Here is a 14,234-nt window from a genome sequence, read left to right as displayed (position 1 = left end):
CAATGAGCCACAAAGGTTACATATACTGATCAGCATTTGCTAGGCTGCCATTAAGATAAAGAGTTCTTGCATCACAGGAGTTCTGGAAAAAAAGACAAAGGAGTGTAGATAATAGCCATGCAAATGGACTTTATCTACTCAAGTCTGTCTTGTGTGACAGCTAACCAGTTAAGAAAGGCTAATAGCCTTAATTAGATTATATTCAATTATACTAAACCCAGCTAATGTTTACACTGCAGTTCTCTTTTATATGCCTTTGAATAAATGGCCGTCCAACTTTCGTGCTTGTCCTATGATCCAGGCACTTTTTATCTAAGCATCTTATTAACAAAGTGCTACAGGACCTCTGTAAGGTATGTAAGTGTCACTAACCCCTTTTTAAAGATAGGGAAACTTTTTGATAGAAAGGAGTGTGATGACTTATCTGAAGTTAACCAGCCACTGATAGTCAGAAACAGAATCTTAAGACTCATGCCTCTCAATTCCCCTGCTCTATTTGCCAATATCAGTGAAATGCACACTTATGCTAATAAAAGTTATTTTTTTTTATTATAGCACCGTGCATTATTTAATTAATTAATTTACTAAAAAGATTATGCTAGAAGCTCATAAACCATAGCAGCTACTTGAATAATTTGAAGCTCCATTACTAGCTAGCTATAGAGTATTTCTGAGTTTCGGCTCCGTCTTGCACTTAAACTGCAAGCTATCTGATGACTGTGTATTGAAGACCTGCTTGGATTTGGAAAAATACATGCGTCAGAGCTAAATTTTCAAGTATCCCAAGTTGAATGCACAATCAGTTTGAATGCATACCAGAAATGGTACCTTAAAACTTAATTTCAAAATCTGGTTAATGATAGTTGAGACTAGTTGGAAGACATTAATTCATTTTACCATCAGTTTGTGAAATTTACTCTGAACTTACTTATGATAAGGGGTACTTACTATGAGACTTCCTCTTTTGCAACTGCCTCCCAGTCTCCATAGGGATTGGTCTTTTTAGAAAGACTGTGGGATGTTTTCTGCAGAACTGATTTAGAGTCATCTTCTTCCTCCTCCTCCTCCTCTTCCTCCTCCTCCTCACCACCTTGTTTCACATTCTGCCACTTTCCATAAGGGCTTATCTTTTTAGCTTTGGGAGGAGTCTCTTCCTCTGTTTCTTCAATACTATCTCCTTTCCTCTAAGGAGGAAAAAACCCACCTTAAGCAAAAACGCCTAAATAAAAACATAATGTTGCTTTATTTCACTTCTATTATTTCTCTCTTATCATCCATAATTGTTATTTTTTAAAGCAAAGAAAACAACAGGCAATAAAGAAACTGCATATTGTAGAAGAATTTTAATATGTTTCTTACACAATCCAGAAAACAAAGACCAAGACTCATTCATTTCTTGCATACTTGAAACACAAAAAGACCCAGCTACCACAGCTGAAGATGACTGGAGTAACAAATCCAAACCAACATCCAGTTGATCATATTTTGCCATATAATTTTCTTATGGATAACATTTGGTAGAAGCTCAGGTAAATGGATACACAGAAAAAGTCTGGGGTACTATACTAAAGCATCTGCATTTGTCCATTTCTACATTTCAGTGAAAACTCTCTCTAGAGTTTTCCCACAAATGGCTTTGGGAAACTACTGCATCTTCTCAGGACCATAATGACAATTTACAGTTAAAGTGACGTGAGAAAGGATGGCATCTGATTTGGACGCTACTTCCATCCTACCACTTACCTTCTGAAATAGATACTTAAACGCAGGTAAATTTTTCAGATAAATGGCCCGATCTTTTAGAACCTAATTGCTTTTGGATATTTTTAAGAGCTAGTGTTAAAAAGTCAGTATCAACCTGTGGAAAATCTAATGGAGAAACCCATCTTCTTCTCTGGACACCATAAACATTTCTGGCAACATCCAAGCCACCTGGATTGGAAGGGAGGTTCTCCTGTGTTCTGTATCCAGGAGCATTGCTGCTAATGTACTAATAAATTAAAACATGTATTACTGTTCTAGAAATTGCTTTTATAATAATCAATAAGGCTAAGCCTAACTACAATACATGTGGTCTGTTTGAAAGATGAATTCATAATATCCTATAACATTAATAAAGTACATAAAGCATTTCAATGGTAAAACTTACCTTAAAGTTTATTTTTGGCTTCTGTACTTCATGTTTTTTACCTCCCTTTTCAGTATGTGATTCAGCTGCCTTTGAAGCTGCTGCTGTGAGTGCTTTAGAACGAATGTCATCCTGTCTCCTCTCATTTGAAGGTGAAACAAAACCTTCAGGTTTCTCCCATTTTGATACTGTTGAACATATTTAGACAATCATATTATTAACATTTCCAATTCCAGTCTAAGGTCATGCCTATTTTAACAAGATTAGGCAACCCTAGGAACAGCAGTAGCCCCACATACATGTGCAGTTAAGAATTTATCAAAAGACTTTCCTTTTCGTCTGCTGTGTTCTTTTTAGGTTAACATTATTTTTCTATACTTTATTGCTAAACACTAATTTTGTCACCTGAGTTATATTTATGTTCTGGTGAGGATTGTTGCAATTTGGCCTATACTATGCATTTAATCTTGTTATCACAGTAGAAATATTTTATATTTAAATGTATATGTTATATAACTTTTAATTAAAAATATTAGTTTGTCATATTTGGTTAATTAACCTATGACAATGCAACACGAATTACAGCAATAATGCATTACCATTTTCCAGCACTCTTGGACACCAACTTCATATATGCAATCACCTGCATACAGTACCCCTCTGTTGTCTATACTGGACAGACAGAGTGATTCCTACCTGGCAGCGGGTAGGGACAGACATTACACAAACTGGTTTAAGTGATCAGAAACTGGCTTAAATCTGTAACAGAACATAAGTTCCGTGCACATAAACCAGTTTCAAAATGGCTGGTTGAATGTAATACCAGACTTAACTGATTTGGGTCAAACTGGTTTATGGAACTTCTGTCCCAGACCCCTTCCTGGTTTAAATTAGAGTCCCCCAGCAACCCAGCTGATTTTCAGCCCTGGGCTGGGCTGGGCTGTCTGCTCCAGAAAACAGGGTTGGCCCTGCCCATCTTCTCCCCAGCCAGAGCTCCAGTGGAGACTGCACGCACAGCAGGATCTGCCTGGCTTCCCCCTGCCTCATCCCCCACTTGGTGCTGAAGCAGAGATTCTCCGCTCCCTCCCTCCCATAGCATGGACCCCACCCCAGGCATGTGGTATGCTAGCTAATGCTAAGGGAGAGGGGGTGTGTGCGCGCGCGTGTGTGTGCGTGCGCGCATCCAATTTCACTGGGATAGGCAGACAGAACAGTGTCTGATTAGGGCTTTTTGCAGCTAATCAACAGGTCAGCTGAGAATGTCCTTCTGTTCCTTCCTTGAAAAAAGTTGTTTAAGAGCTTGAACTAAAGAGAGGCTTTTGTTTTGTTGATGAGCTAATAAATGCTGTGTTAGTAATCAGTGTCCTGCCCGGGCCTGGCCACATCCCCCCCACTCAGCTCAGTGCAGTAAAAGGAAAGAGAGGGCTACTCTAGTGCCCTGCAGCTTCTAGCCTGAGTCCCTAGTCAGAATGAATGAAAACTGATCTGACACCAATTCCGGAAAGAGGTATAGTATGTGCCAGAACACTAAGTCTCCTAGGACATTCCATCACTGATCTGAGAGTGGCGTTCTGAGACAACAATCTTTAAAAATGAATTTGAACAGGAAATTGCAGACAAGACTACACCGTGTTAGGTATGGTCTAAACCACAACTATGTATCCTTATTCCATCACCTAGATTAGCTTTTATGACCCCTACGGGTTAACTGAATTTTTTTTCTTGCCTATTGACCCTGCCTCCTTTTCCCTCCCTCTGTCATTACCCTTCGTATTCTAACCACTGCTTTCTATTTAGGCTCTTGTTGCAAGTTAGATTTAGGATGTATTACCTACACTTAAAATGTAAGCGTCCAGCATTCAAGCAGTAAAACACTAAAGCATGGGCTAAATGCAATTCTAGTGTAGCAAAGTTAGGAGTTTTCTGGCATTAAATGGCTCCAAATTATATTATTAACACATGTTGAGCTAACACCCAACTGCTTCACAGAGGTAAAATGATCAGGAGACTCCAGTGCGGTTGGGGCAGGCTAGGACTGAGAAAACAGTTGTTTGTCAGGCCCAGCCCCTTGAGCATGCTGGATTCATTTTAGACCTCCAATGTTTAGGACATATTTTATTTAGACTGTGGTATGCATTATCATGAGACTGCTCGAAAAACTTTCTACCTTGTAGTAATGTTTGGTATGATGCAAATAAAACACCTCCTAAATGTAATGTGTAACAAAGCCCTTAGCAACTCTGCTTCCTGTCATCCCTTTTCATAGACATCAGGGCTGGAAGGGACCTCGGAAGATCATTGAGTCCAGCCCCCTGCCCAAAGAACAGGAAGTCAGCTGGGGTCATAGGATCCCAGCAAGATAAGCATCCAATTTACTCTTGAAGGTGTTCAATGTAGGTGCTTGAACCACCTCCGATGGCAGACTGTTCCAGACCTTGGGGGGCTCGGACAGTAAAGAATTTCTTCCTTATGTCCAGCCTGAAATGGTCTTGTAGTAGTTTATGACCATTCAACCTCAGCATCCCTTGGGGCGCTCTGGTGAACAAACATTCCCCCAGATCCTGGTGGTCAACCCTGATAAACTTATAGGTGGCCATCAGATCACCCCTGAGCCTGCGCTTTTCCAGGCTAAAGAGTCCCATGTCTCTCAGCCTATCATCGTAAGATCTGTTTTCCTGACCTCTGATCATGGGCGGGGCTCTCCTCTGGACTCTCTCAAGCTTCTCCACATCCTTTTTGAATTGTGGAGCCCAAAACTGGACGCAGTACTCCAGCTGCGGCCTCACCAAGGCCGAGTACAAGGGGAGAATGACGTCCCGGGATTTGCTCGAGAAGCATCTATGGATGCAAGCCAGCGTTTTGGTCACTTTATTAGCTGCAGCATCGCATTGCAGGCTCATGTTCATCTTGTGGTCAATGATGACCCCCAAGTCTCTTTCTTCTGTAGTGCCATCCAACGTAGCACTGCCGAGCCTATAAGGATGCTGCAGGTTTTTCCTCCCAAGGTGGAGAACCTTGCATTTTTCGGTGTTAAACACCATCAGGTTCTCGTCTACCCATTTGCTGAGGTTTAAAAACAAGAGGGAAAATAATGTAAAAGCTTTATTGAGCAGACATAAAGGAAAGGAAGAGGACTAGTAAAACTACAACTACTTTAAAGTGGAGCATATTTAATAATCACTTCACTAAATCTGATGAAGTACTCCTGCTGCTTATGAAAGCTACTATTATTCAACTCTGATTTAGTTAGTCTACAAAGTGAAAATCTGCCCTGCCTTCGGCACTAAACCAGATTAACACAGATATAACCCACACCCCACACGGCTCTTAACTGGTAACATTTTTGGCTGCGCATTTACAATCTCTTGCCTTGATTACCCTAACATGCACAGGTTTCAAAGCCAACACCTCCTTCCACAAACTATAGCTAGACGAGTCAGCAGAATACAGTACAACTAAGGTGCTTTAATTAAAGAGCAGTGTTTATATATTTCAAACCTCATTTATCTGAAATGCCCTGGAACAGCTCAGGAACATGACCTCAGTTTAAATTTAAAAAGTTAAGGGATATGGTATTCTATGAACTACTTCAAATGCAGTGTTTCACTAAGGAGTTTAAAAAAAATCCTACAATCATATGAACAGCTGAAAAACAGTTTGCAGGAACAAATTCTGTTTGATTGACCAAATCAATTTAATTCTAGAAAATCTATCACTTCTCCAAAAAATTGCTGGAAGTGAACATTTACAGTAACAAAAAACTACTATGCCTATTTCACAGATTTATACATTTTCAGAAATATCACTGAATGCAAAAAATTAGAAAGTACACTTTCCATTTATGCTATCTTCAGTAAGTAAAGGTGCATCCGACTGACATCTAGTGGCTTAAAGAGCATTTGACAACACAACAGAAATTTTATTGACATCTGTGCCGGTCTTAGAACACAAAATGAGCTGAAAGCTAATGCAGGGCTAATGTGAATTTTCAAAAACATTAAAAAAATTGTATTATGATCACAGGTGAACAGTATCCTCCAAATCTCCTCCATATGAACAATACAGCTCCAAAAATGGTTACAAAGAACTTCATACAGGTTACCTATGCATGTAAACCATCCAAAAGTACCACCACACAAATTCAGAAGATATACCTGAAGTTAAAAGTAGTTAAACATGATTTTTAAAACCACTTCCTGAAATGAAAACATATTTTTGCATACATGAAAAGCTATTTTTGTGCTTCCTTACAAATATCAATAATATTGAATCTGATTTTCTCTGTTTTTTTTACCTGAAGAACATTTTAGATTAATCTCAGAACCTGTCTAATCTACATTCAGAAGATGCAAGTGAAAAGTGGCTTATTTAATCTTTTTTACAAAGATTTTATTTACTGCAAAATGTTGCTTGATCATTACAGTTAAATAGGAGATAAAAAGAAAAAAAAATCAAAGCATCTTAAAAAGAAACTGATTAAAATCACTCTTGGTCTCAGCTGTTTCATCTTTCATTCTCTTGGCTCTTAACATAATTAAATCACTACATATTCTGTGGAAGGCCAGATAAATGCTGAATTTGTGATATAACAAACATTTACTCTGCCTGAATAAAAGGGTCCTTTTAGGTTTTTTTTCCATGAACCATAAAATAAAAAAAGCATGATTCATTTTTTCAGCCCAAGAAAGGATTTTAAATTGGATTGTTTAAAGCTATTTACTAGTCCAATTTCTTCAACTCAAAATCATTTCATTTTAAGAAAGGTTCTCTGCTAGATATGTCAACACTACCATCCTGTTCCACCATGGACTAAGACAGTGTTTCTAAACCTGTGGATCATGACCTGAAAGTGGACTGCAAGAATATATGAAAAGGTCATGAACAAACTTTAAAAAAGGATCAACAAACTTTGAAAACAGATTCTCCATTAAAGGAGAAAAATGTGGAAAATGGTGGCTTTTCCCTTGCAGGCTGGCAGAATTGCAGCCTGCAAGGGGCTGCTTGGGGGCCTCCAGGCCCCCTGCCCCACTCACAGGGAGCTAGGGCTTGGGGGCAGCGAGTTGGAAGTGAGGGGTACTGGATTGGGACTGGCCAATGTTTACAAATGGGTCCTGGTACAAAAAAGTTGAGAACCACTGGACTAAGACAGCTCCCCACATAGGGCTTTTTCTGTAGTAGCATTTTTCTTCAAACCTTGTGCTACTGATAGCAATGAAATGAGCATTACTATGAAAGGGCTGCTGAAGCTTCCACTACCAACATGGGTAAACCTATTACAAGCTAGCCTTGGTGTTATTTGTTTAAAAAAAAAACCCACTATCCACTCCCCTTAATGTGTCAAAAGGAGATTAGAAGAAACCATGTTTATACAAGACAGTTCTGCAGACAACAAGGAAAAAAAGACTTTCTACACCTGATTTCTGCAATGTAAAAACAGAAAAGCACATAGATCCTCTGTAAGGCACTCTATTATCCTGCATACAGTGGAGCTCAGATATTCCACAATAATATCTGTGCTAACGTACTCCTCCTAACTCAGAGCTCATCGATATAAGGGCTTGGGAGTAGGAAGGTTAATGGGAGAATGGAGTAAGAAACAAGGATTTTTGCACCCAGTTAATACAGCTCGATGCTGCATTATCTTTCCATTCTTTCCTTCCCTCTATATGTAGGAATTCCCTCCTGCAAGGGGCAATTCGCAGGTTAGCAGATTAGGAATGACTGGTATATGGCTTCATGACACCTATCCTGCTTTGGAGCAGAAGGGCTGTGAGAAAAGCACAGGTTTGCCTATTATGAAGCAGCACTATTTACAGACAGAAGAGCTACATGTTCTGAAGGGCTATGCAGCAAGCTGTCCCAAGCAAGAAAACTCATTTTAGGAAAAAGCTTAGAGGTTCTTTGCAGTATCTTCCCCTTCTGAGCCGTGTCCTTCTGGTATTCCTGCAGAAGGATAGGGTCCAGACCATTGTTGTTTGGTTCTTTACAGGCAGTCCTCGAGTTACAACGTTTCGCACTTACAACGTTTATAAATTGACACCTTTGTTTCGACTTTATGATGTCAGTTTCTACTTTACAACGCTTGATCTGATGCGATGCTATGGTAGCAAACAAGTTCGCTGCATTGCTTATTTCCCTGGAGAATATCTGTCCAAACTTGCTTGGACGCCTTCTCTAAGAAAGGAGACAAGACTCCAGAAAAACCTGCAGCCAAGACTCCTGAGAAGACTCCAGCCAAGAACCCTCCAAAAAGTCCAACCAAGAGCCTTTCAAAAAGTCCAGCAAAGTCCCATCAAAGAAGTCCTTCCAAATCAACGATTGCTATTTACAATATAAATCATAGAATCAATGAGTCGGAAGGGACCTAGACAGATCATCAAGTCCGACCCCTTGCCATAGACAGGAAGGAGCACTGGGGGTGGAAGGGGTCATAAGACCCCAGCCAGGTGCCTATCCAGTCCCCTCTTGAAGATTTCCAGGGAAGGTGAGAGCACCACCTCTCTGGGAAGCCTCTTCCAGGCTCTGGCCACCCTTACAGTGAAGTAGTTCTTTCTAATATCCAACCTAAACCTATCCTCCCTCAGCTTGTGGCCATTGTTCCTCGTGACTCCAAGCGGGGCCCTGGTGAACAGACTTTCCCTGAGTCCCTGCTGCTAGCCCCAATAAGGTTGTAGACAGCCACAAGATCCCCCCTCAGTCTCCTCTTGCGGAGACTGAAGAGATTCAGGTCCCTCAGCCTCTCCTCATAGGGCTGGCCATGGAGGCCCTCAACCGTATGAGTGGCCCTCCTCTGGACCCTCTCCAGGTTCTCCATGTCCCTCTTGAAGTGCGGCACCCAGAACTGGACACAGTACTCCAGCTGAGGCCTGACCAGTGCCACACAGAGGGGGAGCAAGACCTCTCTGGGCCTGTTAATGATGCCCCTGTTGATGCATGACAGGGTGCGGTTGGCTCTGCCTATTGCTTCGTCACATTGGTGACTCATATTCATCCTGGAGTCAATCATGACTCCAAAATCTCTCTCTGCCTCTGTGCTGCTAAAAGGGTCAGCCCCTAACCTATAACCATAATGCTGGTTTCCACTCCCCAGGTGCAGCACTCTGCACTTGTCCTTGTTGGACCGCATCCAGGCAGACCTGCATAGGTTGGAGAAGTGGGCGGATCTGAACTGGGACTCCGCTGCCCACACCCTTCCAGGTCGACATTTACCCATCCACCACCACCCTCTGGGTTCGTCCCCAGAGCCAGTTTGCCCCCCATGCGACTGTGCTTTCAACAATGCCGCAGTCCCTCAGTTTGCCCACCAGAATTGGGTGGGACACTGTGTCGAAGGCCTTCTGGAAATCCACGAAGATGACATCGACTTCCTCCTTCACATCTAAGCTTTTTGTTACCTGGTCATAGAAAGAGACCAGGTTAGTCAGGCAGGATATGCCTGGTATGAACCCACGTTGGTTACTTCTCAGCATCACTTCCCCTGCAGGGCTCTCACAAATGTGGCCCTTGATAATTTTTTCAAAGACCTCCCCCAAGATAGAAGTGAGGCTGACTGGCCTGTACTGGCCAGGCTCTTCCTTCCTCTCCTTCTTGAAAATAGGGACCACACTGGCCCTTTTCCAGTCCTCAGGGTCTTGGCTCGAGCACCAGGAGTCCCCAAACAGCCGTGCCAATGGCTCTGCAATGACACCAGCCAATTCCCTCAGCACCCGCAGATGAAGGTTATCCGGGCCTGCTGACTTTGACACATCTAACTAAGCCCGCCAGGTAATCCTTAACTAGGTCTGAACTAACAGTTGGGGGACTTGCATCCTTCCTGGGCCTCAGTACGCTATCACCTGAGAGCACCCCATTGTCAGTGGACAGGAACATGGAGGCAAAGAACTTGTTGGAGAGTTCTGCCTTCTGTTGCGTGTCTGTCACCAACTGCCCTGCCCTGCCTTGTACGGGTCCAATGTTACCCCGAGACTTCTTCTTGCTACTTATATACTTGAAGAAGGACTTTTTGTTATCCTTAATCCCAGAAGCTAATCTAAGCTCCAGTGCTGCTTTAGCTTTCCTTACCAAATCCCCACAAGCTCAGGTTAGGGTGGTGTACTCCTCCTTTGTCCCTGTCCCTTCCTTCCACTGCCAGTACACTTTTTTCTTTGCCCTCAGGCCAGCCTGGATATCCGCGCTCAGCCACGAAGATTTGTTGGACCCTTTTCCCACCTTCCTGCGCAGAGGAATTGTGTCCTGCTGTGCCCCAAGGATAGCCTCCTTGAGGAAGGACCACCTTTCCTGGACCCCCCATACTAGCTATCACCTGGGCTCCGAGTGCCTCCCTGACTACTGCCCTGAGCACATCAAAGTTGGCTTTCCTAAAGTCAAGCATTTGCGCTGTGCTAGTTACCCTCCCCCACCTTTCTCTGAATAGCAAACTGGATCATTTCATGATTGCTGTCCCCTAGCCTCCCTTGTACTAGCACACCCCCCACCAGGTCATCCCCAGAGGCTAACACCAGATCCAGTATGGCGTTTTCCCTATTAATGTAGCTATATTACTCATCTATAATTGATACAGTACAAAATTCTGGGGTATTTTTGGTTACAATACGGTATTGGGCCTTGGTTCAGGAACCAATCCCCCATTTATAGCATTGTTTCTTATGAGAAATTTGGTTCTGAGTTAAAACGTTTCGACTTAAGACGCGGTTTTCAGGAACCAATTGTGTTGTAAGTCTGAGGACTGCCTGTATTAAATCAGTAGTGAAATAACTGGTAAAATAAAAATTCACTAGAGAAATAATGGGGAAAGAATTGATTCTCACTCACTGGCTGGATTCTTTTAAGATCAAAATACGTTTATAGCTTCCCATGTCACGTATTTTCATTTATGATTAAAAGTTACAACATATGTACTTGACATCTTCCCAGAAAACATTAAGGGTGTATCAATGACAACACCCCAGAAGCAACAACAAACGAAAAGAAATCTTCTACCTATTTTGTCTCCAACCAAAGATAGTAAAAATTATGCCTCTCACTAACCCATACTGCATAGTTACATGGGGAACGTGTAGATACATACAAAGTGATTATCTGGCATCCTGGTTTTCTGTTAAAAAATTCAAGTCTCTAATAAAAAAAGCCAACATTTTCTGATTAAAAAACCCCCAAATCCGTGTTTTTTTGCGATTAAAATGAAACACCACTATATATAGGTAGCAGTTGAACACAATGTTTTATTGATATATTTACAATTTTAAAGTAATTTGGAAGCCTACCAGTGCCTCAATCATTATAATAAAATATATTCTAAATATTTATATATTTTGGTGTTTGATTTTTTTTTTTTTTTTTTTTTAATCATGAGAACTCCCCCTACCCCCTTTGCTTATCAGGATGCAGGTCTAACCGCGAGTGTCCCCCACAATGCTTCATGGCACTGAGAAGCCCTGATACGCCAGTGCCCTGCCCTTCACTCCCAACCTGCAGCCCCTCATCCCTGCCACAGCCCCTCACTTTTGATGTGCAGTCCCCTGGTTTTTTTTCGTTAAAGGGGAAAACCCATATTTTTCTCCTTTAATGGGAGAATCCATGTTTTCCCACAGGAAACGGAAAACCCGGATCCCTGGTGATTACACTGCCATTTTTTCAAAAATGATGAAGAAGCCTTTTATCTGTATACAACCACATGCCTGGAGGTCAGAAACAGTGGGAGTAGTTTAACAAAACAAACAGCATCTGATGATCCTCAGCTGAGGGTAAAAATGACCTAAGCAACAGACATATTTTAATGACTTTTACCAATTTCAAGATTCAAAAGCTGGAAGAAAGTGCACATACTAAAAAATAGAACAGAAAACCTTATCTTTTGAGAAAGGGCTTAATTGAGAAACTAGTGCCTCTTACCTCCAGTCTGTGTATTGTAATAATATGTATGACCATCTTCAGTGACTCCTTCCACCCATACTGCTGTCTAATGAAAAAATACATAGAAAGTAAAAGTCTAGGAATGGGCTTTAATGACTAACCATGACACAGCTGACAAAGTGTAAAGATACTTAGTATTTTGTTAAGTTTTATAAATGGTTTTAGAACCTGATTCAACTCCCACTGAAGTTAAAAAAATCCCACTGACTGAAACATGAGTTGGACACATACCTTGTAACATACAGCAGTATGCAGACACACTATATTTGTCTTTGCATCTGCACATTCCATACAAGCAAACTGAATAATTATTTTTCAGTAGCAGGTGATTAGTACCAAGCACTGTAGTTAAGGTTGCCAAACAATTCAAATGATGATATAACCCATTACTTTTATATTTCTGATCTTCTCACATAATTACACCTAAATTGATATTTTCATACTTTATTTCAGTCCTGAAGTTCTAAGCAATCTCTGAGAAAAATCTCACCAGCATATTTACAGTTTTATGACCGTAGGAAAAACTCATCACCATCAAACTTTATCCCAAATAAAAACAAACAACACACTTGTCTTCCTTTTATCTTTTATCTTTCTAACACACTTGAGTAACTCTACTAGCATTACCTATTTCTCCTGTACTGAGCCCAAACCAAAACAGCTGCAGATGCTCCCTCTGCCTGAATGGTGTTTGTACCCAAAAGCTTGCAAAGACTAATTTTACTATTTTAGTTGGTCTAATAAAAGATACCAGATTTACCCAAAGAACCTTGTCTGCCTCCTGTACTGAGCAGCACTCTAGCCCATATTGTTATTTTGACATTAATAAAACATCCTTAAAAATCACACAGTGGGACAAAAGCTCTGATTCAGTATCATAACTGCTTTTAAAATGGAGTCAAGAAATAAAAAAGTTTAGATTCTCATAGCAACATGCTTTCACATGCCATATAGAAATGTACCTGTAAGGTGATAAATTAAATCAGTTGATTCAGAGAAGGAAAAAAACTGCCCACACATTTCCTCAAGATATATTTTGTAAATTTTGAGTGCATTAGTTTCAAGAAAAGTGACAAAATAGAAAGTGGTTTTACAGAGCTACAGATGAGATGAAAAAAACCAGCCTGAGGTATAACACAGTTCTTTCTATGAGCAGTAGAGTCTGCTTGGCATGGAGCATTCTTTGCCTGACCCCACAAAGCAGTGAAACATATGGTTTCCTTTATCAATAGTTCTGCTGACTGTTTTCACAGGCTGTTGGGTGTCTGTCAGCATTTATATGGTCTTATCACAGTAGCAGCCATCCTTTAAGTACATAGTGCTGTGTTATTACTCCACCCTGCTCACGTATGGGAGAACTAAGCAGTAAGCTAACTTCTTACTGGTTGTAAAACATGGATGGTCCCTGAAACTTACTAGTAACCCAGAATACTGCACATGGAGAAGGTAGGGTACAGAAATATAACACACTGAAAATTGAGACTAAGCTATTTCTGGGGTTACAGTATTGTTGTAATAATCCTTGTGGTCCAGGGAATACGCAAGAAACAAAGTTTGTTTGAAAACAGCTTTTACTGGACAACTGTATAGTTGGGAGAAATCTTAGACAAACTTTCTTCTCCAAAAGCTTGTCTAACATCTCTTTCAAGTATACAATTTGTCCAGTAGAATATATTACCAAACAAACCTTGCTGGAATACTTTTTTTTGCTGATGTATATAGTCTTTAAGCATTATTTCATTATTCATTATTAGTTTTTCCCTGTAATTTCCTCAGTATATACTTACGAAAAACATCACAATACTGCAGCACTTTTCTTAACTCTCTAAACTGAATCACTTTGCTAGATATGCTAACTTTATATCTTAAACTAAGGGAGTTACGTGAAACCAAAAATAAACTTCTCCAGAGATCTTAGGCCACAATGATTTGCAGTACTGTGGAGTTTGAAAACACTGTACCCCAGATTTGCACAGCTCAGTTTCACTCAAAAAAAATTAACAGAAGTTATTTAAAAGACAAAAGCAACATTTCAAATTATGTGTGGGTAGGATTTTCAAATGTGCAATAATGATTTAGAAGCATTGTGAATCTGTGCTCCTAAACTACTTATGTGCCTTTGAAAATCCCTCCTCATAAATATATAATTTGTGTATCTATCTATATACAGTATATAGTAACATAGAACTATATG

General features: G+C 40.6%; 1 protein-coding gene across 13 annotated transcripts in view; it reads right to left on the bottom strand.

The window, feature by feature from the left end:
• The window catches only part of WBP4 (WW domain binding protein 4), a 46,553-nt gene that overhangs the window by 17,201 nt on the left and 15,118 nt on the right, over positions 1 to 14,234 (bottom strand). For all 13 annotated transcript variants that reach the window (XM_090024870.1, XM_090024873.1, XM_090024890.1 and 10 more), the window contains exons 7-9: positions 12,020 to 12,086; positions 2,150 to 2,316; positions 949 to 1,184 (exon numbers count right to left, since the gene is read on the bottom strand). In XM_090024870.1, coding sequence (XP_089880996.1) covers positions 949 to 1,184; positions 2,150 to 2,316; positions 12,020 to 12,086 — 470 coding nt within the window. The remainder of the gene's footprint in view (positions 1 to 948; positions 1,185 to 2,149; positions 2,317 to 12,019; positions 12,087 to 14,234) is intronic.

Source organism: Crocodylus siamensis, chromosome 1 (assembly GCF_052110815.1).
Source record: "Crocodylus siamensis isolate JL-2025a chromosome 1, ASM5211081v1, whole genome shotgun sequence".
Taxonomy (NCBI): domain Eukaryota; kingdom Metazoa; phylum Chordata; order Crocodylia; family Crocodylidae; genus Crocodylus; species Crocodylus siamensis.
The sequence above is the reverse complement of the archived record's forward strand: the minus strand, read 5'-3'. Positions and strand labels throughout refer to the sequence as shown.